General features: G+C 40.3%; 1 protein-coding gene across 1 annotated transcript in view; it reads left to right on the top strand.

Moving 5' to 3' along the window:
• Positions 1-23,813, top strand: part of CNTNAP5 (contactin associated protein family member 5) — an 820,239-nt gene that overhangs the window by 457,674 nt on the left and 338,752 nt on the right. Inside the window, exon 11 of the mRNA XM_034654380.1 lies at positions 22,096-22,202. Coding sequence (XP_034510271.1) covers positions 22,096-22,202 — 107 coding nt within the window. The remainder of the gene's footprint in view (positions 1-22,095; positions 22,203-23,813) is intronic.

Here is a 23,813-nt window from a genome sequence, read left to right as displayed (position 1 = left end):
TGAGACTGACTCTTCCCTCACCAACCATTAATCTGAAATATTGATGAAGAAAACAAAGCCAGAACAGTGAGCTGGGTGAACTATTGCAAGTACTTCCGAAGATGAAGGATTCGTTCCAAGAGCTATAGTTAGAGGTTAAGGTGAGGTGTGCACCTTCAGATAGCAGTAAGAAAATGTCTTCCCAAATCAGGAAGTGCTTGGAGCATCTCTCCCGAGATATACTGGCTAAGAAATTCAGATGTTTTAGATGACATAGAAACCAAGGCAAACTTTTGATCTGGATCAAAACATGGGGGTAAAAAAAAGGCTATTTTAGATTCTCAAGTCACTTCTGGCAGGCAGTGCTTATATTTAACTGTGCAGAAAACATTTCTAAATTAATAAGAAGAAAGAGATTTTTCTTTCTTGCTCCCTTCACACAATCATTACATCACTTAGCCTCACCCAACATTCTGATAAAGGCCTTCCATCTGTTTCCCTCGTTCTCCAAAGAGTGTGCCTTTCTATGTGGCCCATGTCACATTCATTTTTTTTCCTCATTTACATTGATCCACTCATGGGGCCACTGAGGCAGAGCCCTTGTCACCTTTAACACTATTTTCCCCTAGTCCAAAAGCATTCATCGGTGGCTCACTGTAAACACTGTTTATAGGCACAGTTGGAAGAGAAAAGGAGTTCAATATGTTTTGAGTTGGGGAAAGAGCAGATCTGACCTGCGATAAAATGCCCTCACCTGTTTCTGCAGCAAAACCTAAATTTAAAATCAGTTCTCTGCTATTTTTATCTTGCATTAAGAGATCTCACAGGAAGTTCCCAGAACTGGAATCTGGCCTCCTGGGTTTTACTGTGACCTGGACTTCCGAAGGCTGGGTTTGCTCCCCGCCCCGCCCCCGCTGCCTATGTAACATGCATGGTCAGCATGATGATATGCCATTGCTGTAACCGCCACAAAAGGGAACTTTGGCTTTCCTGGTCAGCAGATGAGGAAAACCCACTTTTACATAAATTAAAGAATTTACCTCACGACAGAATCAAACTTAGGCTTTCAAGGTGGTAAAGCCCTTTACATTAAACCTGTTTACATTAAGCCTGACTTCGGACACAACCAGTCACTGAACCTCTTCCTATCTCAGCTTCCTCCATGGTCATATGGGGACAACGGCTGCATTTTATCACCGTAGGGGGTTAAATGAGAACAACGTGATATTATTACTGCCTCCCTCTTGGACTTGTGGCAAGGACTGACTGAGAGAAGGAAGATAAAAGTTCTTAAAGTTAAAAGCAAGAGAGACAGAAATGAATGGGTTTGTATGTATCTCAGCAGGCCAGGTTTTAGAAGACCCATATATAGGCAGAAGAAGATGACACTTTTCTGAATAATTTACCTACATACATAACCTATTTTATTTTTTGGACAAGTGATTAATGTTTTCACTTGGTTCAAGTTACAGATTTGAAATCTTCCCTCCAGGTTTGGCTTCATCTTCAACAGATCACTTCGACATGATTTACTAGGGTCTCTCACTCCTAACATTGGGATATACTGTGGACCGAGCAGAAGATTATCTCAACACCTGGAAAATGCAAAGGGAAGCATTACATACCTAAAGCAGATAGTTATACAGGAGGATATGGACACATCAAACTTTATAGTCGCTACCTTGTGCAATACACAATGTGTCCAGAATATCATTAACTTTATTAATGATAAAAATGTCACTATCATCTTGCTCCCTGCTTTTATCCATACTGAAAAACACAATTTTCACTATAATAATTAGGTAAGGGGCTATCCCTGCTTTCAATATTAAAGTAATCCCAGATGCTGTTAAGCAGCTTTGACAGCTTTGACCGAATAATTTTGTTGAGAATTACAGAAACTCCCACTCTGAAATGAGAAATGGAGGTCTCGGCTTCGGCATTTGCATGTGCACAGACATGCACAGGCGTTTACACCCACAGTACACAAAATCTGACACTATCCAGAAAGTCCTGGTGTACTTCTTGTTCCTGCTTCTAAGGAACTGTCCATGCTCTGCTGATCTTCCTGTGGGATCCACACATTCATTCAGCAAATCTTTTCAGAGTTCTTACTATGTGCCAGGTGCATCTTTTCCTCCCTGGATATCCAAGGGTGTACACGACAGACAGTTGGTTTTTCTCCTGCTGTGGTCTTCTCGGTGTCCTTGGATCAAGAGTCTGTTTGTTACTATTGTGAGTCATTCATACACTCTTCATTCATTCATTTATTCATTCATTCATTCCTTCCTTCATTCATTCAAATCTTGTATTTGGAACATCTCTGCTGGACCAGGTGCTGGGTCAGAGCTGAGTTTGTACTTAAGTGCTGAACTGAGTAGATGAACCCTGACTTCAGAAAGCTCCATGGAGAGATACAGATTGACCAAATAATCTTGGACGCATTCATATGTGCTCCCAAATATGAGGATTGGCATGAAGTGAATACACAGAGTGCTAGGAGAGACTAAGAGGAAAGCTGGTTTTTAAAGGGTTAGGGGCCATGTGTTAGGAAAGGGAGAAGTGGGTGTCATTGTCCTCAGACTCCGCAAACAGAACCAACCTGGATCAGTGACTTTTCTCAGACGTTTGCCCTTTCCAATGCCTTTTACAAACCTCTGGCTGGTGATTCTGGTTTCAGTGTCCTCCCTGTGTGTCCTCTGCTGAAATCACTGTTTGCTGTGGGAACTAGGTTATAAGGAGTGGAAAATTCTGCTTTCTTTAGTGGGAAGAAACTTCTTAAATGGGTTTTTAAACTGAAAACAAATACCTTAAATTGTCCCCAAATGTGAGTGTGCTGGGAATTCCTCTGTCTGCCAGTCATAGTAACATCCCCTTAATTCACCCCGGCCCCCACATAGGCTGTCTTGGCTGCCATGGCTAAAGGGTTTACCTTTACTTTGTAGTAAAACATTCCTAATATCATATAGGCTGCCCCTATGCTTAGCAAAATAGAAAACAAAACAACAAAAAACAAAAAAATCCATGTCTTCCCATCCAAAATAAACACCAGTATAAAGGTGGGAATGATATTTCAGCCGGCAGTTTGGTAAAGCCCTAGAATCTGAACGTGACAGGAGGCATATGCATTTTAAAGGTCATTCCAATTACCATGCTTACTCATGCTAAGCTGCAACTGTGGGGTTCTGGTGAGAAGATCCACACACGGAGGGGGAAATGAGAACATGTGGTTGGCAGGTACTTGAGCAAATAGTAAGGAGAGAAACACAAATTACTATTGTTTCCAGTGATATTAAATAATTCTTCAACATCTGAGACATCTGAGAAGAAGAGGGGAGGCAGGCATTGATAGAGAGCAGGGCGAATCCTCACAGTTCTAAAAGCTGTAATGCCATGATGTCTTTTCCTGGAATCCACATTTTGCATGATCGTATGGGGACCCATGAGAAGAGGCTCTATGGACGAGTTCCTGGCTGCATTAAATTTCCCATTTGCAACCACTTCATTCTCCACATCATAGTGAATTCGTAACACAACTTTTCTTGATAGAATTATCCTAAATGTAGAGCCACTTTTGAGATAGGGAAATAAAATAGCAGAGAACTATTCTCTTAGTGGCAATTTGCCTGTACCTCTCTCTTGCTTCCAGAAATATAGATTTTATTGCAAATCTCGCTGTGGCGAAATTCAAATTCTGCGCATGCATGGCACACGCCCTCTGGCACTGGATTGAGTGAGGTATTCAACACAAACGTGCACATCCCCCTGCTGGCCTTTTGAGGTCTCCCTTGACCTCTCCTCCCTTTTCCTTCCTATTCCCCTTACCTCCTATATTAATACATCATTCCATCTATGTGCGTTTACCAAGCATCTGCTGTGTTCCACGGTACATATGATATCTGCCTGCAGGAAGTTCAAGAGCAAGAAAGCCAGACAGAATAGCAGACATTGTACACAGGGACGCTGGTGGCGCCGAGGTACATGAAGTTACATCCGAGCTACATTTTGTCAGGCAAAAGAAGTGAAAATAGCAGTGGAGGGGCATTCCCAAAGTTGACATACTCCCTGCCCCATAGCAGCAGATCTCATTCCACCCCCCAGGCACTTGGCTGGAGTTCCCTTCCACACTCCTTTTGCCCAAATTCTGCCCATCTTTCCAAGACTCCTTTGGATCCCACCTACTCGGTAAAGTCTCCCTGACTATGCCTGATGTTCACAAAACTGTTTCCTTATGTGGCTGTCTCTAGCACTTTTGTTTCTCTTTCACGTACCCACCACTCATGACTGTTACCTGTTTTGTACCTGTATCTTGCCTTCCCAGAGAAAGTTCTAGATGCTTACTTCTGCCTTCTGTTGAGAGCATGTGCTTTGCGATCATAGTTGAATAAACTGAACCTTCACAGCATCTGCCGTGGGTAATGGGATGAACTGCGTGTGTAACGGACAGAACTCAGCACTTCTCTTGGAGTTGGATGTAGTACCTTCTCAAAGATGGAATGAAGTCAATCACCTTTAATATTCACATCGCAAACCCTGGAAACGGTTGTCCAAGATTTGGGAATTAAAGCCTTTCACCTCTTTCTCATATTGAAAACTTCCCACTGTGTTTCACACCAAGTATCGCTCTATTTGAACAGCTAGAGTGCCTAATAAAAGCAGCTGGTGCCAGCTGTCATCGTTCACGTGGTGTTAAGTGCTCCTTCTGCAAGCACTAGCGAGCAAGAGTATTTTTGTTTAGCAAGGCCATCATAAAATTAGACAAGCAAACCATAGCAATGTATTTGAGCAATGTAGCCTATAAATATTACAGTGGAAGGAAGCACGTGAGCACATTATCCTTATTACAATCTTATGCTTTAAGGAAAAAAAGGGGGGGGGCTCTGCAAGAGAAGGCGAGTCTGAATAGAAGTCTGCTCTAGAAAAACATACAAAATGTCTGTGGTGATTGTCAAAGGATGTCACCAGTCTCCTGGTAATAGGATCTGGGGAGCTCACCCCCTGGATTCAGTGAGCTCTAAACAGCCTCCTGGAGTTGGGAAGGCTTGTGAAATTGGCATTGTTTACCTATTAGGAGTGAGATTTAAAAAAAAAAAAAAAGATAGGCGAGGGGGTGCCAGTGTGTCTGTAACTGCATCAGCTGTTTATCTGCAAGTGAAATCATTGAAGAAGAGTAAAGGTTTCCCACGAGCCCGGAGGGTAGCTTCGGAATCATATACAATCCATATTCTATACTCTGTCACGTCTTTATTTTTTCTCTTTCCTTTTCTGAAGTGCCTGGCAGAGACTTAAACAACATTGTTATTATTCACTGGGCTATGTCAAATTCTCTAGTGTTTTCTAACATAGAGAACTACTTCCAACTTTTGCCAAATGCCATCTAAAGCTATATATATATATATATATTTAAAACATATATGGAAGATGTATTTTTTTTCTTCTCCTATGTATTTTTTCTCTTACTTGTTTCTATCCTATACTTGGAATCATCTAAATTTAGTAGAATTCAACCATGGGCAGGATGCCATGCTAGGTTTCATCCTTTACTAATTGTCTTGTTGAAATCTATGGAGACCTATATTAAAATGTTTAAAATAAACCATTCTCATTTTATAAAGGAGAAAACTGAGGTTTCTAGGTGTTAAAAGACTTTTCCAAGATTATATAGCTAGCAAGTATTTTCATTAGAAGTTAATGGGCTCCCAAGCAACTTGGAAATAAAAGGAATAGTGTTGTCCTTTCAAAATTAAGCCAAACATCTCATAGGTCTTAATGGGTTATCTTGAAGATGCACAGCATCTATGCCAGGCTGAATTGTACCTGAATTAATGGCATCAAACGTATATCCCTGCATTCCCATACTCCTGATGTCAGAGTGAAGGACCATCGTGGATCTGACTCTCCCTCCCTAGGGATGGATGAAGCCTATGGAGATGTAATATAAATGTTTGTTTCAATGAATTGAATACTAATTGGACTGGACCTTTACTGCCCAACAGAACATTGTGCAGTGGTGGAAATGATCTCTTTTATCTTGCCTCCACCTAATCGCTAGCAGCTATGAGAACTTGAAGTGTGGATGTTATGACGAGGGAGTGAATTTTTAATTTAATTTAATTTAGTTTTAATAAATTTAGATTTAGATAAGCATGTGTGACTAGTGTCCACCATATTGCATAATACAGGACTAGCCTCTGCTTGTGCCAGTCCCCATGGAGCTATATATGTTTTTCCTAGTTCAGCAACCTGGGGCTGTACCTGGGGTAACTCTAAAGATTAAGTGTGGGCCTCAGAACTGAGAACTGGTGAGCGGGTATAATGCCAACCATAGCAGCACAGGCTGTGTATGACCATGGTACACCTTTCTGTACCTTTCCTCAGAGATACTTATATCAGGAGAGGAAAGCTTATCACTCTTCGCTTTAATTTCTCCCAAGATCCTGGGCAGACAAGTGCTTTAACTGTTACTAGTTCAAAATGTCAAAAACCTCTATATTATGTAAGATATAACTATACTACGTCAAGTATTCTTTCGCTTTGTTGACCAGTTCAAAGTTACCTTCCAACTAAGGATATATTTTGAACAAATGTGTACTTATATTTTAATTATATATCATCAGTAAGGCTTTAGTTTCTAATTTTTTTAAAGGAGAGAATCTTCACTTTTTTTTTTCCTTTTAATATCAAGTATCATAGAACATGCTAGAGCCAGTTATTGATAGATCTCTAAAACCTGATTGCCTGAATCCAAGCAATCTGGTGTAAGCAGTAGACTGGGGGCCAACAAAAGCTGTGTAAGTTCACTCACAAATGTGGGTTTGGATCAGTCATTCTGTCAGAGAGTGCTGGCGTTAAATCCAGAAATCCTGGAACCATCCTTATTCTGATTTCAAGTTTAACTGACTGACATTCTAATATTTTGCAATCCGTGAAGCTTACTTTCCTGCAGGGAGAGGACATATAGGACAATCTGGTGGAACTACCAAGGCCCTCTTTAAATTATACTTTTTTGATGTAAATCCATATATAATGGAATTCTAATACACACTACTGTCCTGTTAGATTTGCTTGCATGATTCACAGTGATGGAGACTAACGGTCCTGGTAATCTGGGAAGATTGGATTTCAGGGCTTGCAAGTTGAGACCAGCCCTTGGATGGGATGCTTTCCAAGGTAAAGGCCACTTAATAGGTCTCTGTAGGCAAATAGTTGACTTCACCTGAGTATTTGTACCAGCACAAATGGCCTAAACTAAAGATTCATACCAGACTGTGGATGTTCACTTAGCAAAGTTCCCAATGTTATCAATGAATTAAAAGTAATCTTGGGGTGCCTGGGTGGCTCAGTTGGTTAAGCTTCTGTCTTCAGCTCAGGTCATGATCTTGGAGTCCTGGGATCTAGCCCTGCATGGGGCTCCCTGCTCAGCAGGGAGTCTGCTTCTTCCTGTGCCCCATCACCCAGCTTGTGTTCTCTCTCTCTCTTTCCCTGTCTCAAATAAATAAATAAAATCTTTAAAAAATAATTAAAAAAAAGTAATCTTAAGATTTGACCCAGCCTTATTGGAGAGTAGCTTCAAATTTTAGAATACGGAAAAATCACTTGAAATACTCTTTTAAAATGCAGATTTCTGGACTCTACAACCCCAGAGATTCTGATTAAGTCCAAATGAGATGGGGAGACATGGAATTTGTATTTTATCAAACACCCCAGGATGTCTGTTGATCAGTCACTAAGAAATATTGTGTCAGCAGATCAAACAAAGAAATTTCCTTATTTTGCTCATCATAATACAGTCGCATCCAAATTTTCTCTACACAGTGGGGAACGACACTCCTAGTTCTGCCTAATGTTAATGGTATTCTCTGGAAAACGATTGCTTTGTTCAAATAAGTTTGAGAAATGCTGGAGTAAGTAAAATTAAATGGGTTTCTTTACTGCAGGATTTCTCAATGTGTCATGTGGTGGTGGTGGTGGTGGGGTGCGTGTGTGTGTGTGTGTGTGTGTGTGTGTGTGTGTGTGAATGTGCGCCATGCACTTATAGGCTGTCCAAGAGGGGAATTAATTAGAAGTTCACAACTTCACAAATATATTTGACTGCAAAACCCTTCTTTCCACAGACTACCCATCCACATAATAACCTTTTGGAAATGCTGCCCTGATGTATAGTAAATACATCAGAGTAAACACCAGGAGGTGGTCAGTAGTGAGACAAAGTGGCTTCAAAAGCTAGCATTAAAAAGAACAAGAGAGTCATAAGCAGATGTTAGTCTTCCTTTTTTCCTTTTTCTCAATAAACATTTTTCCATTAAGGACAAATTCCTTCTAATTTTGATGCCTAGAACTTCTGCTTTTGATTTGTACACTCCTGGATTTACAGCCTGCTTTTTACACTTCTGTAATCTTAAATAAGCTGCTTAATATGTGATCCTCATTTTCCTAGAGATAGTGATAACTGCCTCACAGGGTTGTTTCATGGATTAGCTGAAATAATTATTGTGAGAGCCTAGCACTAAGTCTAGCACACCAAGTGTAGCACTTAACACGTGGTAGGGAGGTTAACATTCTTTCACGTATATAAATATTTGGGGCAGAAATATTCAGGCAGAAAGGGGAAGAGCACAGTATAATTTATTTCCTAAAACCCTAGAGCTCGCAGAAAGGCTGCAGTGTTTGTACCCACCGTGATGGTGGCTTCAGACAATATTCCCAGGGATTCCAAGATAGAGTTTAGACTCAAAGGTGAAAGACTGCAGTGGATGACTAGCGGTATCTGCCAAAGAAGTAGGAGGGAGTGAAAGCAACTTTTTCTCAGCCATGCAGGAAATGTTAAACACAGAAATGCCGGGTGGCCCTCAGTCATCTAAGAACTGTCTGTCAGCATGCCATTCGATTCCAAATGAATAAAAATACACTTGGTGAACAGTTACAGTCTGCACTTTCCGGTGTGGATTATCAATCTTGAGAAGAGACAGATTAATGTAGGCTTGGAACAAGTGTTCAGTTTTAAGATATCACTTAAGCTGAGCCTAAAATGACAGAGAAGATTATATTTTTTTAAAAAATATTTTATTTACTTATTTGAGAAAGAATGAGAGAGAGAGAGAATGGGAAGTGGGGAGGAGCAGAGGAAGATAGAGAAGCAGACTCCCCGTTGAGCAGGTAGCTGGACATCAGGCTCCATCCCAGGACTGCGGGATCATGACCTGAGCCAAACGCAGCCTATTAACCCATTGAGCCACCCAGGCACCAGACGGAGAGGACCCTTATGCGAAACTGAAGGACAGTGAAAGCAGGCAGGATGTGGATTCATGTGTTAAAATGGGGACTGTGGGCAGTCCCTTAGAGGGCATCTATAATTTTATGTGTCTAGGACCACTTGCCCCTTATTATCTGGGATTGTTCCTCCCTCCTTCCCTTCCCATGTCTGTGGAAACTCTGTCTCTTACATGGCTCCTGGCCCTCGGCCGGAGTGGACTGACCCATCAAGTTGGGCCAAACTGGTTCCCTCCGAGGAGTCCCAAACTTGACTTTAGAGAGAAGAGTTCTTTTTTAATAGAGGACACCTTAGATTGCCAAACTTGGCCATTCACAGCCATACTCCCTGCCTCAGGGGGAAGTTAGGATATAAGCAGAGGGAGGGAAGTCAACCCACAGAGCAAAGCAAAGGACAGGGAGCAGCGAATCCATCCTCTTGTATTCAGGTGCACAGGCGCAGCTGCTCTGTATCCCTATTCTCCTTGCTGCTTGCAGTTCTGCTCTTAACTGTATTCTGTGAGCCTGTGTCTCCTCCTTGACCTAGGATGGCATAAATGTTGAGCATTTTCAACTAAGGTTCTCCTGACTATAAGACATTTCAGATCATGTTTCCGTACTTGTAAGTTAGATAAAGAAGAATCTAAGCAAGCCAGAAGGAAAAAAAAATACAGATATATAATGATCATAGGAGGGATTCGATATTTTCCTTCTTGTTTGTGTTCTCCATAATCTCCTTGTGCAAGGGTCATAGCATTTTAGCTGAAATCGGATTCAGGGCCTATGCCCAGAACAGACACATATTCAGGGACCAAGGAAACTGTTCACTGGACTTGAGTGGAATCACTAGCGACCACCTGTGGCTGCCAGTGGTTTTACTGCTAGGCAGGGCATGGCCCCTGAGGGGTTCAGGTCTCTGCTACCTTACCTCTCAAGCCCCAGACACAGAGCTTAACTCAGAGCCTTGGCTGCTCAGTTCCCTCCAGGAAGCCAGGTTTGCTCGGTAAGTGGACAGGACACTGATGAGACTTAAATGAGCAAAGACGAAGTGTGACCTTTCTTAGCAGCTCCTGAGGTTAGCAACAGAGAATGGAAATGTAAGATCTGCATAGACAGGCCCAGTAGCAAACTGAGCTCAGCAACTTGCAGACCAAACCTCTCTCTTCATGTGCTGGGAGAAACATATCTGCTAGAAAAAGAAAGAAAAGAAAATACCCAGCCTGGGTCTGAGTCAAAAACCACCTGCAAGTATACATGAAAAGAATAATGAGTTTATTGACACTGATTCCTGTTCTGCCAAAAGGCTTTGGAGATTATTTTTGCCTTGACTTTACTAAAGAGGAAACTAAAGCCCAGAAAAACATAAATAATTTTGAATGTGACAACAGCCAGAAAATGAGACTAAGATTTGAACTTGGATCTCCCTAATCTGAAGTCTGGGTTGTCCTCTCTGTCCCTGTCCCCTCTGTGAAGGAGCCCACACTGTCCTTCAGCAAGGACACAAGGGAATGGACCCAGACCAGCCTTCAGTCATAGCAGGCTCAAAAATGAGGGCCTCTGCTTGAGCCCCTGATTCTCTCTCTTAAACAGCAGCTCAAGTTTAATTTGGTAGCATGACCTTTAAAGTGATAAATAAAAGAACCTTATAAACATGCCCAAATGGACCAGCATCCCAGATAATCCAGGCCCTGCTGGTGTCCCATCTGTTCACACTCTTTGTGGATTCCAGGGGCCATGATGGTGACCACAGCAGCCAGGGCCAGCCTGGCCAGCATGAATATCAGCTGGAAGATAAAACCTTGGAGGAGTTTAGATAATAAAACCTGAAAGGAGATTGGTGAACCCAATCATAACCTGTGTCCTTCTTGTCTTGTATCTGAGAGGTTTTCCTTCTCTCTTGTTTCGGCAATGGATTTTTTTTTATTCCTCCAAATAAAATCATAGGACTATCTATAAAAGATAAAAGCAATATTTGAGGATTCAATTAAATATTTCTAAACTTGGTCTATGAAAACAATGAGGCACTTTGACCGAGTATCACACATTGCAGTCGTGTGTTAGCCTCAGGACTCATTTTATGTAGCTCTTCTAAGTATTTTAAAAATCCTGATTCACATAGGTAAATAGCTGCCAACGGATCTAGGTTTTGAATATTTTCCCCTGAAATAGCCGATATTTTCCAATAAGATTTATCCGGAAGTGTTCAAAAGTAGGTATAATTTTTTATTTCAAATTTGAGATCTGTATTCATTCCTTATAAATACAAAAGCCAGATAAATGCATAGTCAGTGCTATCACTTCCTATCATATGACAATTTTTTGATGTCATGTTCATCCATTCACTTGTTCTTGCTCTGTTATTATGCCATGGAAAGAGCATGTGGCTAGCAGATGTTCCGGAGCTTGGCTGGGCTTAAATGGATTTAAGTGGGTTTAAGTGTAGCAGTGGCCTCCCTTCAGCTGCTCTACCTTCTGGGGCCTGAGCAGACCCCATGGCACCCCGCTGATGCAGTGCGGCATCCTTCCTTATAGATGACACTAGTACATTCTTATTTCCATGAATACACAGGGAAGGCAGAAGAAGATTGATATCAAGGTCTCCAGGGTTAACCTGGAGTACAAAATTAGCTAATTGATAGTGCGGTGTATTAAAATGTGATATAGGGGCACCTGGGTGGCTCAATCATTAAGCCTCTAACTTCAGCTCAGGTCATGATCTCAGGGTCCTGGGATCAAGCCCTGTATCAGGCTCAGTGGGGAGTCTGCTTGAGATCCCCCCTTTCCTTCTCCCCTTCCCCCCATCCCAAATAAATAAATAAATAAATAAAATCTTAAAAAATAAAATCTGATACATAACATATTGAAAAGCTATCATGTTTTAATTTAGAATTAAAAAAAATAGAAATACTTGCACAAAGAGCCCAAGATCTAGAAAAGGGAAAAAAGAAATCTCCATAATTTGCAATCCCTCTGACTCAGCTCTACAGGGTGGTTTGAACTTGAACTCAACTAGACCCTTGGTATTCACTGCACTGTGAGGACCCCCACCTCTGGCAACTTCAGGGAGTTTATTATAAATGCAGAACCTTAGTCTCTACCCCAGACCTACTGTATCACATTTTAAGCAAAATTTAAGAAGCACTGAGCCAGACAACAGAATTGTTCCCATTCTCAGTGGGATATGAATGATGGTCTAAATTTTAAGAATAAGACCATTCTAGTAATCTGGAAAGCTCTATTGTTTGCATTTCCTGATTAACTTTAACATAACAATGTAGTTGTCATCTATATGATGCTAAACAAAATCATTCCACTGGAAGGCACACAAAACTGGGTACCTTACTGATACGTAGTAGATAAACCCAGACCAAATTTCTCTCCCATAAAGTCCAGAGCCTATCTGTTAATTGTGTGGTGTGTTTCCATTCCAATGAAGCCCTTCTAAGCCATTGAGACAAATGGATTTATTAGGGAAATTCAATTCTGCCTCATTTTGTCAAAATGATCCATATCAGGCTAATAGGGAATTCTCTTCCCTTGTGATTTAAAAAACAAAACAAAACATTGTTATTTGGAGAAAAGGGACACGTATCTTTCTTTGTAAAGTAACTAGGTAGCAATGATTTGGTATTAGTTTCATGGTCTCAGCTTACTTCTCATATTAACGGTATTGGAATAGATAACACTGATATATTCTTGAATCGGAACATCCTCTGCTTTGAAGAAATGACCTTTGAAGAGCACTGAGCATTTCTGGGTCATAACCTTTAGGTTTGCAGCTGAGAGGAAAGAGGACTTACCTGCTTTGCTATCAAAAGCCAGGGCAGAGAGGAGGCGTGCCCGCTGTGGATGCTGGGGTCTGTGTGGAAGCTGGGCAGTATTAGTGGGATCACTGATGCGCACAGCAAATTCCTTTGACCACTGTTGCTTTGTCCATTATCTGGGGCTCTTCTCAGTAAGGACTGACAATTGGCTCCCTGCTGTGAACTAGACCTTGGGAAATTTAAGAAAGTGACTTCTGACGCTTTTCTTTTTATTCACTTAATTCCTTAATGTCTGCATCTGCTGTAATTACAACAAATTTCAATTATAAGAAGATCCAACTGTGGGGGTAAAATGGGATTTTGGTAATTGTTAGAATGGAGAGGCATAGAAATAGGTTTCAAAAGCTTCAGAGAAGCTATCTGACCAAAATAAGATCAATGCAGTTGGCTGCTAATTAAAGCAAACAGACAAAGGAACGCAACCTAGCTGATTTTTAATGTATGAGCTTCATTACAAGGCTTACATTAGTCGGCTTGCATTTTGAGGGCTATTGAAATGTTTTGTTCTTTTTGTCTCTAAGGAAAGCATATAGAAATTGAAACTGACCTTCAACTATATAAAGAAGGGATGAGAATTCTTAAAAAGGGAAGTAACTCAATGGAGCATAAATACATTCAGACTCATTTATAGGTAACCATTTATTCGAACATTTGGGAATTTCAAAGGCCTGCCAGTAGATGTCCTATTCATTTCAATCTGTTATGGGGAGTGAGGAAGAGGGAAATTTCATACTGAGGAAAAAATATTTCTGTGGGTGTTTATAGAAATACACTGAGTGTTTTTTTAGGCTGATCTAAACAGATGACTTCCTCTAGCTGTGCTCAGGTTGGGAATGTTTTAGGGGTATGCATGTGTCTAACAATGCATGTGTTTAAATAACTGTAATAGAAGGATAGATACTCAGGGACACACAGTTAACCATTGTGCTGATTTTCTTAGACAAAAGACCCTTTCCTTTTAATTTTTGCAAGAGACTTTTAAAATTACATGGATCAATAGAAGGCCATAATGAATGTGGTCATTAGGAGTGTATTACCAGGTGGGCTTTGTTCCAAAGAACAGAGGCCTCACCCACTGAATTTTATTTTCAGAGTTTAATGAGGGAGGTAGAAGGTAGTCAGTTAGACCTGGATTTGAGTGCCCTCTCTGTTCTAGCGGGTGGCCTGGGAACTCACTGAGCCTCTTCATTCTCCTGAACCTCTTCTGTTGTCCAGTTGGTCTCCTACCTGGGCTAAGAATGTGTCTTGGGACAGCCTGACTCCGTCTTCTTAGACACCATTTCTTAAGTGAATGAATTTCTCTTTGCTGTTGTCTAGTGGCAAAATAAAATGTGAATGTAAGCCCACGTATATGTTTATTTCCAGTTTCATCATAAAGTCATGACCAACCCAGAAACAAAGAGCAGGATGATACTTTTATTCCCACATTTAACCATTATTAACAGATTACCGATTTGGGCTATTTCCTTCTAGATCTTACATTCTCTTTATAACAATGAGGGCAGCAGCAGAAGCTATACATGATACTCTGCAGTTCACTTTCAGTACTTAATAGTATATTACGCATGTAGAACTTTCCAGTATCCTTACATATAGATGTATGTGTTCATTTTAATTGCCTCATAACATGCCACAGTATGGAGGTGCATTGTTTCTTTAACCAGTCCCAAAATGGTGGTCTATGTTTCCATTTTTTAAGTTGTTGGTAATTATAATAATTTTACATATATATTTTTCAAGTATTTTATTTATTTATTTGAGACACAGAGAGAGCACACATGCATGAGTCGGGGGAGGGGCAGAGGGAGAGAGAGAATCCCAAGCAGACTCCACACTCAACATGAAGCTTGACGCTCAATCCCATGACCCTGAGATAATGACCTGAACCAAAATCAAGTGTTGGATGCTTAACTGACTGAGCCACCTAGGGGCCCCAGTAATTTTCCATATACCTTTGTGCATGTAAGAAAGTATTTTTGGGGCATTATTCCAAGAAGTGGAATTGCTAAGTCAAAGTACATACATAATCAAAATTTTGGAAATGACACTGCATCAGTGGCAATGGCCTTCATAAGTTACGTGAACAGCAAGGGGCGTGATAGGGAAACACTAGCAAAGACTGTAGAGGAACAATGTGTGAAATAAGAAAAAATACTCGGAAAACATAAAGAAAATAAAAAGAACAGCTATTCAATATTTAAAAAATAATGCAAATTAAAGGAGGTAATGCCTTTTCCCTTGACACTTGCCAATTAAGAAGAATAAAATAAAATCCAAGGATGGCTAGTTTTAAAGAGATTTGCCTCACTACTATTTAGGGGAGATGAAGACATTAGGGAGGAGAACTTGGTTAACATATTGAACCTAAAATCTATTGTATTCAACCAAAAAGTACTCACTACGGTGATGGAGACACACAGAAGCAAAAGAACTAGAGATGGAATTCAGTGCTGAGCAAAGGGAAGTTGCTCTCAGGGTGAGGCTCGAGCACTGTACAGAGCCTGTGGATGACACTGTGCTCCCCCACAAAGTGGGTTAGGAAGGTCAGACTTCATACCTGAACAATCAGCCAGCACAGGTGTGATGAAATCGTGGTATGCACAGAGGAGAATTTTTTTTATGCAGGTAAGATGCCCTGTAAGGTTATTTTTGTTTCAAAGAGTGATACTGACTTTCTTAAAATTATGAACTCAAAATCTTGGTTTTTTAAAGTTTTTTTTTACTCTTTAAAAAAATCAGTTTATAAAATTGTATTCTATTAAGTCTAGCAAATATTAGAGCTCAGGACTAAAAGCCCTTTGAATAATGCTTAATCCCATTTATGGATTTAGTTACTTAAATACCTTCAAATGTATTAAACTACGTTTATAATATGATTTATTTACTTTCCAAGTTGTACAATTTACTGCATTATAAGAGAGAATGCCACAAATATTTATAAAAGTTAAGTATCCAGAAAATGAACATTTAACTTTGGTGAACTAAATTTATGTTAGATGTTCTACTAAGGAATATTTTTAAGGTCTAAATCAGTTTTTCTTCACTTTTTAAACTGACGTTTGCAAGGCTTATATTAAATAGGCCAAATTCCCTTAAAAATTACATATACCAAAGAGCTGTTAAATTTTTTTTCAAAGTTTTATTATAGTCTTGCTACAGGAGAAAAGAACCATCTCAGGCCAATTCAAAGATCTATTCTTAGCAGGAGCTGTTTTGAGGATACTTTTTGGGGGGCCTTTAAAAGATATCCCTTGTTAGACTGAATTTAAAAAATTGAATTCATTATAATTACAGTCCTTGACTTGTTACAAGACTGTTTAGGTTCCTTTTAAGGTTGCCCATTGACTGACTTTGGTCTTTTTTTTTTAATATTATGTTAGTCGCCATACAGTACTTTATTAGTTTTTGATGTAGTGTTCCATGATTCATTGTTTGCACATAACACCCAATGCTGCTTGCAGTACGTGCCCTCCTTAATACTCTTCACCTGGCTAACCCATCCCCCCACCCCCTCCCCTCTGAAACCCTTTGTTTCCAGGAGTCCATAGTCTCTCATGGTTCCTCTCCCCCTCTGATTTCTATACCGACATTGGTCTTTATCCTATTAAAGTCCATTATAAATATGGTAAAACATTTTATCAAAGTCAAAAATATGAGTTTCTTCCCAGGAAGATGTGGGTTACATCATCAGAAGTTTCTGGCTGAGATCAGCTTTGGGACCATTTTTCTCTTTCAATAACTTATTCCTTCTTAACTCCCAAACATTAATACTAAGGTTTTGATTATTATAAAATTTTGATACTAAGTTCGGAAATTTGCTCATATCTCCATCACTTAGCATAGTCAGTGCCATGTCTAAAGAGGGCACTGACTATGCTAAGTGATGGAGATATGAGCATGATCCTTGTTGATGCTGGGGGAACACCCTGAGTGCTGTGAACCCATGGGTGCTTGGTCAAGGGCTCCAGGACATCCTGGTGGGCTGGCCATGAAGCCCATAGTTCTGCATTCAAAGGCCAACTTGGATCCTGAATTTATTTTCCATTTTGCTAATAGACCTTGATGGGCTTCTGCGTTTTTCTCTATTTGTGGGATTATAAAATTATGAAGTTTATTTTAAACATTATGCCATCAATTTTTGGATTGGTTAAGTAGCTTTGTCTAGCTTGGTATAACTTATACGTTCTTTCTATTGAAAGCAGGCAGAGACTAGAAACAATCACATTAACTCATACAGGCTTAAGAAATGTAGAGGAAGTCTCTGTCACCTGAAAAAAAAAAGGAAAAAGAAAAGAAATCAAAGCAAGAGTAGAGCAGGGACAGGGGCTGTCTTAGCAGTATCTTTATTTTAAGAAATTCTTATTATTTTAAGAATTCAACAATTTGGTCATGAAAAGGGATTGAAAATAGAATCAAAATCTCTTTTCCCCACCTGTCATCACTGAATTTATAGAATTTGTAGAATGAATTATATATCAATATGATAATTATATAATAAATATATCCTTCATTTTCTAGTTCAGGTTTATTTATTGCCAATTAACCCATTTGTCACTATCATTAATACCTCTTTAGCCACCAAAAATATTTTTAAAAAGTCTAACCTCACAGCTTCAAGTTTGCTAATGAATTTCTGGAATCAGTGGGTAGCTATGTGAAACCCCCCTCCATCCCATTCTTTGCAGAAGTGGTGCCTTAATGCATGCTGAGAGCTCACATTTAAGGAGGTGGATCAACTGGCATTTGGTAGAGAGAGGATGTATGGTGCTTGGGAATACAGGCTTCAGTGACAGGTAGCATAGCTCACGTTCCTGGCTCTGTCACTTCATATTTGGGTAAGTTATTTACCCTCATCTTTTTTTTTTTTAAGATTTTATTTATTTATTCAACAGAGATAGAGACAGCCAGCGAGAGAGGGAACACAAGCAGGGGGAGTGGGAGAGGAAGAAGCAGGCTCATAGCAGAGGAGCCTGATGTGGGGCTCAATCCCATAACGCCGGGATCACGCCCTGAGCCGAAGGCAGACGCTTAACCACTGTGCCACCCAGGCGCCCCTATTTACCCTCATCTTGCCTTACTTTCTTCACTATCAAATAGGGGAAATAAAACATTAAAGCAACATCTCAGATACGATTGTGAGCACCTGTCAAATTTTCATTTCAAGATTGCTGGTAAGAGAAAGCCTTTGAGAAAGCAAACCTAGACTGATTTTGGTGGATGTATTTTGTAGGAGATTATCCGTGAAAACAATGTTTGGTTAAACATCATTAGGATAGTCACAAGGCTGATTAAATGTCATTGCATTTTGCAATATCTGGTTAAAGGTGACAATAATCAAGGTGAAGGAAAGTGTCCTGATCATGCTGAAGGCTTTTTTTGTTTAACAGTGTGCACCTGGAGAAAACACATCCATCCAGATCCAGCTGCATATGAAATATCATTAGAAATTTAGGACATAGGAATTCAGAGTGCTTATCTCCTAACAATTTGAATTGAGGGCCTTACCCCTAAGATTGTGACAGAGCTCTCACTCTTAATGGACTTTTCTTATTTTGGTAGCCCCTCCACTCTTCTCTTTCTGGGTCATGCCTTCAGTGCTCAGTTTATGCCAAGTAGACAGAAAAAGAAACAAAGCACCAGCTTAAAGAAACTGATTAAAGAATATGGAAATTATATTCATAAAACTGCCCTTGTTAAATAAGCACATTGGAGTTATGCATCTTTTATTTTGAGTGTCAGCTTTACAGATGAGTTTTTCTAATCATAGTATGTGTTGAACCAAAATGAACCAAGCTAGAAGCGTCCATTAATTTTTTTCTCCTCATTTTAGGAATATTAGATTTTCCTTTACCAAAGCACTCTTTTTCTCTTTCAGAAATATATCATTTTTTTAAAGTGATCATAAGCAATGAATTTCAATCCTACACTTTCCTTGGTAAATTGAGTTTATTAACACTGCAGTACAAAGTCTATGTGAGGATTATTAAGGATGTGTTCAAAATGCCCAGATATTTCTTACTATTTTCCCCAAGGCCCTTCCTACAACATGCCCAACTGAATTTGGAAATCTTGTCTTTTAAAATATTTTAAAGTATAGAATAGAGGGGAAAATGTGTGTTGTCATTTCTTTTTGTATTTAAAGAATGCTATTTTACAAAAGGTTAAGATTCTGTTAGTTGAAAATCACAGAATCCAGACTTGAGCCAGCCCAAATGGAATGGGGGTTTTTTCCTGGAAAGATCTCAGGTTATTTTACAACACGTGATACAGATTAAAACAGCCAGACCTCTGGAAGTTCAGGACTGCAACCAAATCTTGGAACGGGAATCAGCCACCCAAGTACTGTCAGGACTTTCCATCTGTCTTTTCTGCTGCATTCTGTACCCCAACATTCTCTCTCTCTCTCTCTTTCACTGCATGCAAGCTTTCTTCTTGTACTTGAAAATGTGGCCCCTGAGAACTTCTGAGTTTTCCATTTTATAGCTTCAGACATTAAAAAGAATCCAATCTGAACCTTCTTGGTACCGAAACCAAAAACTATAGGATTTAATGCCTACTGGCCTGGCTTTGCTCAACTTTCTATCTTTATTTTTTTTAAGAGTTATTTATTTATTTGAGAGAGAGAAAGAGAGTGCACACATGGGGGGAGGGGCAAGGGGGAGAGAGAGAGTTTTCAGCAGACTCCCCACTGAGTGTGGAGCCCTACAGGGGGCTAGATCTCACAACCCTAAGATCATGACCTAAGCAGAAACCAAGAGCTGGTTGCTCAACCAACTGAGCCACCCAGGTGCCCTCAGCCTTCCATCTTTAAAGCAATTAACTTTATGTTGGGGAAGGAAGGGGAGCAAATAATAGTATAATTTGCCAATCATGGAGTACATGTGAGTTTGTGTGTGTGTGTGTGTGTGTGTGTGTGTATTTGGTGTTGCGGGAAGGGAAGTGGAATGGATTTGGATAGGGGTAAAGACAGGTGTGTAAGAACTTGACAGTTCCAGAGGGGAAATCTACAGAGAAAGTGCACTGCAGGAGCAGCACAGTTCAGAAGCAGGAGGGTGCTAGGACATAAGGGAAGAAAGGTGTAGGATGCATGGGTTTTCACAGGCTAGCTCCATAGGCTCTCCGTCCGGGTGCACCCTGAGGCAGAGGTCCTTGCTTGAATATGTAGATGAGGACACTGGTGCCCCCAAGTTTCTGTAACTTGTAACTATAAGCAATGGATTGCTTATTCACAAGGTGAGTGGGGGGCGGGGCTTTGGTCCATCTCAGTGACAAATCTGTTTCTTTCCCTCTCTGCCAAAACCAGGAGCTGGGAATGGGAATCAAGAGGAAGGATAAAATCTGAATTAGGGAAGGCACCCCTTGTTTTTGTTTATGTATTGATTGGTTGGTTTCTGTGCACATGTTCCGTAGAAAATTTACAGGTTCTTTTTTTTCCCCCTTCTGTTCTTTAAGCCATAGTTGGATACCATGGAGTTACCAATGTGCTTTTCCGAAACATAAGCTCTGTCAGCACAATTGCATATTTGCAGTGCTGAGCGGAAAATTTCTAATAATATGTCTGAACATATGCAGGAATATTAGTTTCTGGGCTTTGAAACAATCATTGCTGGAGGGTTTCCTACCTCTATAGGACATTTAGAATAAATCATCTTACTTTTGCTTGCCTCACATTCTCAGAGGCTACACAATGAACCTTTTTATTATATTAGACCACTTCCATAACTTCATTGCTCACACCCTCTCCCCTTTTAAATTCGTGGGTTTTTTTTTCCCCTGTAAAGGTTGTTTCAAGAATTGCAGTATTTATCACTGCTTTTACTCTTAATTTTGTTCATTACAAGTATTGAGCACTTGCCAGGTTATTTCTTGGTCACAGTAGTACCTGCCATGTAAAGATTTTAAATCATGTATGTAAGAAGTGAAGAGAATTGCCCAAAGACACCATGCAGCAAATGGCTGAGCTGGGATTTGAACTCAGGTATAAGTGACCCTAAAGCCCATGATCTCTGTCCAGAAGATAGGGACATTGCCTTCACTCCTGTTACCTCAAGTGATGCTTGTCATCTGTCCTTCCTATCAGTTTTGTAATACAATGTGTTTAGTTTGCTTTGTCATGGCCACACTTCATACCTTGAATTTTCACTTAATCCAGTCTCAGTCTGTTATAACCCTTTTTGCTAACCATTTGCTGTAGCTTTATGATAGCCCATTAATTTTATGTACTACAACGTCCCTAAGAAATTTTCCAGTGTTGGACATTTATATTGATTCATCATGACTTCCTTGTGAATGATGGTAATTAGCATACATAGTTTTTATATTTTGAAATATATGCTTAAGATAGAGCCATTTAATTGTGATTGTGGGGTCAAAATCTACAAATGCTTCAGAGCATTTTTAACATGTGTGGTGAAAATATTTTTCAGAATAGTCATACTGTTTTCATTGTAAGTAGTAAAGGCCTCATTTTAAGGGTGGGTTGGCATTTTTTGAAATGACAGAATTTCCTTGCATGTTCAATGAGCAGGTACCATCTTTTCAAATTTCATGTGTAGTTTAAAATAGATTGCTGGCCACCACCCAAAAGAGAATCATGAGGACTGTGACCTCAATTATCTGCCCCTTTCCACTTCCCTTTAAAAATGTAGAACCTTTCCAAAATGTAAAACCACAATCTTTGTACATTTTGTTCTATAGTAAATGAAAAATCTTATAGATTCTGACCACTTCAAATTAACTAAGCCAATGGCAATTTGCCCCAATGTTGAAATGCTTAACGTAATTGCCTAAATAGCTCTGAGCCTTTCATTACACAATAGTGCTGGATGGACCCACCTCGCGTGGTAAAGCCATAGGATTATTTTGCTGTTGCTCAAGTCTGACTTAGGTATAGACATACAACAGTCTGATTTCTACTATCAATTCATGCAGTTGGATTTTAGACATCTTTGTTTTTTTCCCTTCGTTTCAGCTGAGTTGGTTTATTTATTTATTTATTTATTTATTTATTTATTTATTTTGCTTTTGCTTTATCTTCTGTTAGGTGTTTGCCAAACTACTGTGAGCATGGAGGGAGCTGCTCCCAGTCCTGGACTACCTTCTACTGTAACTGCAGTAACACAGGCTACACTGGTGCCACCTGCCATAACTGTGAGTAGTCATGATTTCCCCACAGAATGGGCAAACATCCAGGAATACCAGTGTTAACTTCAGGATGCATTCAGCATGGGGCAGGCACTGAATGAATGTTCATTCATTCAACATGTGTTTCTTGAGAAGCAGTTATATATGCCCATCCCATGCTGTCCATGTGGGATAGATAGATGCATACAGGTCATATCCTCATGGAGTTTATGGCTTGGCAGGAGCACAGACAGCAAGTGGAATCAGTGTTGGAGGTAGAGGTGAGACAATGTGCCTACGCCCACAAAGGAGAGCCACTAAGTCAAGTACATTGTCTAGATGGACTCAGTTATGCTGCTGTCAGAAACAATATAACATATCAGTGGCCTAAGTAACCAGTCGTTGTGTCCTGCCTGTGTTACGTGCTCATCTCCCATTGGCAGAGGCCCCTCTCCCACTTTGTCCTCATTCTGGGATGCTCACAGAGGCTCTGTCACCTAGAAGGTTGCCATGGCAGAGAGAAGCACAAGGAAGCACGTGCTCACTGTTGAAAGTTTCTGCCCGGAAGTGGCAAACATCACTTCCGCTCACATTCTGTTGGGCAAGTAGCATCAAAAGGGCTCACCTGAATTCAAGAGGAGAGGAAGTGCAGGCTTGCCATGGGATCGAAGAGGACAGAACCAGCACATCTTGTTAAGTGCGGATGACTGAACTCCGGTGTTAGGGAGGCTTCATATAGAAGGCCTGAGCTGATCCTTGGTAGGAATGCTGCAGAGAAAGAAAAGCAAAAGCAGACTGAATATCTAAGTGGTTTCGCATGACTGGAGAGTGCCGGCAATGAGAAGAAGTGGGAAGAGACGAAGCAGGGAGCCAGGCAGACTGGAACACACAAAGAGTAAGGGGTGACAAGTAAAAAATAAATGAATAGCATGAGCCCCGATTACTGTAATTTTATAGTCTCGTTGGGGTCACCAAACAAAAACACATGACAAAATAGAGGTTTGGCACGCAGAGAATTGTGTGTCAAACTGTGTGAAGTGAACTGTAAGTATAATTTAGAAAGACATAATCTGAAGGTGCTGGCTATAGTTGTAGGAGATTTCATCGGAAATGTGAGCTGTGAAATTGACTTAGGAGGTAGTAGAGGGGCCTGCTAGAAAAAACTTAAGAAAAAAGCCAAGGTGCTGCTAAAGACTAGGGTGAGGTCCACTTGGGGCAAAACTCACCAGGGCTTCTTAAGCTCCTGCTGTTGCTGGATGGCACTTAGGAATCTGGAAAATGAATGGGAGATGTCAGCATGGCTGAGATCAGACTCTGATCCAGGGTGGGCAGTGTCATCACTCTCATCCCTGAAGACCTCGCAGCCCTTCTACCCTCTTTCTGTGCCTTGTAAGGTAGCATTGACCAATGATGCCCACAGAGGTGTGTAATCTAATCAGAGAAGACATAGCCCAAAGGTCATCACGGGATGATGTTACTGCTGTTGGATGCCTATGGAAATGAAAAGCACCACTTGGCTTTTTAATGAAGTACATTACTTATAATTTTCTATTCAGAAATTTGTAACAGTGGTGGGACCACTGGATTAAGAGAGATGAGATTTAGATTTTACCTAGCTCTTGTACTTGAATAAGGGTA

Source organism: Ailuropoda melanoleuca, chromosome 2, assembly GCF_002007445.2.
Source record: "Ailuropoda melanoleuca isolate Jingjing chromosome 2, ASM200744v2, whole genome shotgun sequence".
Classification (NCBI taxonomy): domain Eukaryota; kingdom Metazoa; phylum Chordata; class Mammalia; order Carnivora; family Ursidae; genus Ailuropoda; species Ailuropoda melanoleuca.
Note: the sequence above shows the minus strand (reverse complement) of the source record. Positions and strands in the feature narration are given on the sequence as shown.